General features: G+C 47.8%; 1 protein-coding gene across 2 annotated transcripts in view; it reads left to right on the forward strand.

The window, feature by feature from the left end:
• The window catches only part of LOC118215024 (cGMP-inhibited 3',5'-cyclic phosphodiesterase B-like), a 53,697-nt gene that overhangs the window by 33,016 nt on the left and 15,681 nt on the right, over window positions 1-5,000 (forward strand). For both annotated transcript variants that reach the window (XM_035395390.1, XM_035395391.1), the window contains exon 2: window positions 4,853-4,903. In XM_035395390.1, coding sequence (XP_035251281.1) covers window positions 4,853-4,903 — 51 coding nt within the window. The remainder of the gene's footprint in view (window positions 1-4,852; window positions 4,904-5,000) is intronic.

Below are 5,000 nucleotides of genomic sequence, written 5' to 3' on the forward strand. Positions count from 1 at the left end.
TTGTCCTGTGGCCTGTATTTATATAGCCTAAATCCTGTGTGTTTGTGTGTGGGTGTGGGTGAGAAGGCTGAGCATGAGCAAAACTAAAATTGTTTGACCCTTCTGGCTTCTGTTCTGATTCAGCCCTGTTTGTTTGTGCTCTGATTCAGCCCTGTTAGTTTGTGCTCTGATTCAGCCCAGTTCTTTTGTGTTCACTCAGACGCTCTTTGCCCGTTTGGCTGAGCTTTAGAGCAGATTATCAGACTGTGGCTTTGTGCATGTTAATTGTGGAATTAGAGTGGTTGGGGGAGTTTGTGTGGGACTTCCTGTTTTCTGAACAATATCAGTTCAAGCTGACTGAATGCATGCTGAGACCCCATCCCAGGGGTCACACACACTCTCAGACTTACACACACACGCATGCACACCATCTCAGACACACATACACACTCACACACATACACGCACACTCAAAGACACACACTCAGACCCACACACACACTCACAGACACATATGCACACATACTCGATTGAGACACAGAGCCTTTTCCTGATCTGTTTACATAGATTTGGCCCCCTGGCCTCCGCCTGAGTGCTTGGATGGTACATTGCTTTCACATTGACCTGTGGTTGCCATAGTGAGCACTAACCACTGTGCATGTGCTCTCCTTTTTTCCTTCCCACCTGCCCCACTGCCCGGACTCTAAGCAGTTCCTCCTTGTGCCTCAGCTGTGAAAAAAAATCAGCATTAATAATAGTGCTACATCTGCAGTTTGAGCAGCCGCCATCTTGGACTTTCTCAAGTGTTTCTAATAAGTAGCCTACAGTATGTGACCCAGGTGCGGTCCAGACTTGTGTGGTGAGTACAGGAAGGTTGCTTTGGTTGGACTGTAGGGTGTTTTAATAAGGAGAGCTAGGGTCGGCATCTTTCTGTCTGTACCATTCTGTTCTGGTGTTCCTGTAGAATCCTGTAGCTCACAGTTAGGGAGTGTAGGATTGGGGTGGGACATGGTTAAGGGGGTTAGGGCTATGGCGACTTTGGGAGGGGTAGGGGTTAGAGAGCGAATTCTATTCTAGGATAGTTTATCATGGCAGCAATTAAGTGTGATTGAGAATTTTAAAGGCACATTATCCCCCGGCTTTGCTTATTTTTTAATTGTTTGAAAATTGTTATGCAATTAATCATTTTGCCAGCAGCTTGCAGAGTGTGTGTGTGTGTGTGTGTGTATGTGCGCGTGCGTGTCTGTAGGTGTGTGTACAGTTTGTGTGTGTGTGTTTGCGTGTGTTTGTGTGTGTGTTTTCCAGGACATGTTGTTCCTACAATGCACCATGGGGTATTGTTTCCTAGAAAGAGTAAGACGCATGTCCTTTTAACTTGGGTCCCTGAAGACCCAGTAGAGCCGTAATGGGAACTTGCATTGTATTACCAAAACCCGCATGGTGGATGAGGCAACCAGCCAGCCGCACGGCTCTATCCACGCTGACCGTCCTTCCCTATCGCTGCCATGTTTCCCCGGTACGCTGTCACTCCTCTCCGTTCTGACTCGGCACCTCCTCGGTCCCCGGAGGTGAACTCCTCCTGCTCTGAATGGCTGACGTGTGAATTGCGCAAGCTCGTAAGACGATACAGTAACGCAAAACCCGTATATCGTGTTGTGCTGTAGTAGTGCGTCATGCATTATGCAACGTGACCGAATCGTAGGTCGTGCGCCTTATCTTCTCTGGTTACTGTGCCGTAGGGCTCCAGCTGCTAGCACTGAAAGGCCGTTTCAGATGATTCGTCCTGCCCAGGAATCCTGTGCGTTTCTCCATTGGCAACTTTGGATTCTTTTTTTTTTTTTTTTTTTTTTTTTGCCAGATAATAATTATAAGAAGGATAGCGATAATAATGGTCATGATTAGTATATAGTGATACATGACAGTTAGCGCACCAGCATTCTAACCTGTGCAAATGGACAGGCTAGCTGCGCCTTTCGCTGCGTTAACGCGTGTTGGCGCCCCCTGTGGTGAGATCGCTCTTCTGCGCGTGTGTCACGTGTGATGTATGTCTTGTGATGTGTCCCTAACACCACAGAGTAGTGTCTGATATTACAAGTGAATGTACTCTCACCGTCCACTTTATTAGGTATACCTGTCGACCACCGGGTAGGTCTTGCCTCCAGAACGGCCTGAGTTCTTGGACGCGGCGTGGATGCGACCGGGCGTTGGAAACGTTCGTTAGGGATTTTCGGTCCACGCTGGCTCGATTCACCATCGTGTAGTTCCTGCAGATTTTCTGTTAAAAAAACCCCTAAACTTAAGAGGCTTTGCTGTGATGGGTGCTTTCCCTGCACAGGCTTCTGCGTCAGTGACCCTGAGAACCCTCACGGTTTATCTGGCAGCGCCCGCGTGACGAAGAACGCACCCTATCTGTCTCTGGCAGCCGCCACGCTCATATCACTAGCGTAGCGCGAAAACGCTCGTGAACGCCACTGTGCTGCACCCCCCGTCACGCGAACGAGCTTTCGCTCCGTGCTGCGCTCGAACGCTGCGAAACGCCGTCTTTGCCATGTCAGAGTAGGCGGATTGTCTGCTTTCACATTAGTTCATTTACAGAAATTAATTGTCGGCAGCCATACGGCCATAGTACCCTGCTCCTGTTTGAATGGGTGAGGCTAAGCAGGTAAGGCCTTGGTTAGTACTTAGATGGGGGATAGCTCGGGAAAACTAAGTTCTTGCTGAAAGTGGTGTTGGTTGAGGCAAGTCCCTCCCCCCCCAATCACAGTAAAGTGCTTTGAGAGGGAGACAAGCACTATATAAATGTAAGCTATTATTATTGTTGTTGTTATTAATTTCCTCAGGTTTTACTGCAGTGTCCTACCTTATAAGTGTATTTGTTCTATTTTGTCATTTTTATATGATGAGTGCAAATTAATAAATCTAAAATAAATCTAAATCATATCTGCACATCATTAAGAGTAAACAGCGAAAGCATTGTTTCATGACGAGATGTTTATCAAATTATAATTTATCATTGTTCCGATTTCAAGATTGTTATACCGCTAAAACGAAGCATGTGTAAACTGATCATATTTTAAGTTGGAATGACTCGTGTTTTTATTGCGGCGTGCAGCAGGACGTGTTGGTTGCGTTATACTTAGCCACTGTAAACACACATCGCGTGGCGCGCGGCAGCTGTCAGAAAGCGTCACGCGCGGGTTACTGGCGAGCCCCCAAGACCCCCCTTCCCTCTCGTTGTATTTAAGGACACGACGGAGAGCTCCCTCTGCAAATTTTTTAACTGCAACGTAAACGCCCTTTTCGACATCTGTCTAACGTACGCTAAATGAAATATTGCCTGCACAGACGAGCTGGAGCAGCCTGTCTTTCTTCTGCGCGACACAATACCGTGACTGTGTTCAGATCCTCACGCTCTGCAAGTTCTCGGTCATGCAGATAACATGGAAATGCACACCAATTGACGTAATTAGGCTCGATAAGATCTGAGAACTACGTTGTTGACGTTTCACTGCGGTTTCGGTGGTTGACTGGAGTTTTTTTTTTTTGCGCGAGGTACGAGTTTTACTTCACGTCTTTCTTTTTTTTTGCTCTTTCACACACTAGCTGTGCAGTAAACAGCCATGCCTTTTGTGTGGTAACATGCCATTACCCTTGTACATACTTACGCTAGACCAACAGAAAGAATGTCTAACGTTTGTCTTCAAGGCACCGTTTATTCCCCCCCCCCTTTCCCCAGATATTACATTAAACGAATGTCAACAAATGCCTCCCTATTTAAACAAATGTCTTTAAACAATTGCCAGGGAGAAGAACAGGTTGGCTGGTAACCTGTGGCTGTGTGTGTACTGATGCCAGGTGATTAATTGCATTGTTCTCTTAAGAGCGCAGTCGTGGCCAGAGCAGCTGTCCGCACCCTTCAACCCTGCTGCCCTTTCTGGATCCTTCTGCATGCTTACTCTTTCACAGCAAGGGCTTCTACAGGCCTGTCTTTCACAGAAAGGGCCTTCTACAGGCTTGTCTTTCACAGAAAGGACCTTCTGCACGCTCTCTCACAGCAAGGGCCTTCTACAGGCCTGTCTTTCACAGAAAGGGTCTTCTACACACTACTCTTTCACAGCAAGGGCTTTGTGCATGCTTTTCTTTCACAACAAGGGCCTTGTACATGAAACTCTTTCACAGAAAGGGCCTTCTACAGGCTTGTCTTTCACAGAAAGGCCCTTCTGCACGCTCCCTCTTTCGCAGCAAGGGCCTTCTACAGGCCTGTCTTTCACAGAAAGGGTCTTCTACACGTTACTCTTTCACAGCAAGGGCTTTGTGCATGCTTTTCTTTCACAGCAAGGGCCTTGTACATGAAACTCTTTCACAGCAAGGGCCTTCTACAGGCTTGTCTTTCACAGAAAGGGCCTTCGGCACACTCACATTACATTACATTCATTTGGCAGACGCTTTTATCCAAAGCAACGTACGAAAAAACTCACTCTTTCACAGCTTTGTTCCCTAAGCTGTCTCTTTCACCGCAAGGTTTTTTCCGCGTTCCGCTTTTTCACAGCAAGTGTGCAGGACCTGTCGTAATAGGCTTTTTATTATTATTCAGAGGGAACTTCCTGAGGGTAGGATGGTGCATTGGAGCGGTGTGAACTGCTGTCTCGTCAGTATCTCACACATGGAGAGAGACCGCACTGTGAGTGGGGGGGGGGGGGGTCATTACCTTGCACCTGTAGTAGAGTGTGGTTACCTGTGGGGGTGCCGCACACTCTTTCACGTCCGCCCCCCATCAACTCAGAGAGACCGCACCGGTGTGTGATCCCCCCCACCCACCCACCCCACCCCGGCCTGACCTGTGTGTGACCTTCTCCTTTCTTCTCTATTCTAGATGATTCTCTGGGACTGGGATCTGAAGCAGTGGTACAAACCACAGTATCAGGTCAGTGCTGTGCATGTGCATTCGCACGTGTGTGTGTGTGTGTGTGTGTGTGTGTACGCGCGTGTGGATGTATTTTGGTAACCTGCAGGTAGGTGGC

Source organism: Anguilla anguilla, chromosome 16 (assembly GCF_013347855.1).
Source record: "Anguilla anguilla isolate fAngAng1 chromosome 16, fAngAng1.pri, whole genome shotgun sequence".
NCBI classification, from domain to species: domain Eukaryota; kingdom Metazoa; phylum Chordata; class Actinopteri; order Anguilliformes; family Anguillidae; genus Anguilla; species Anguilla anguilla.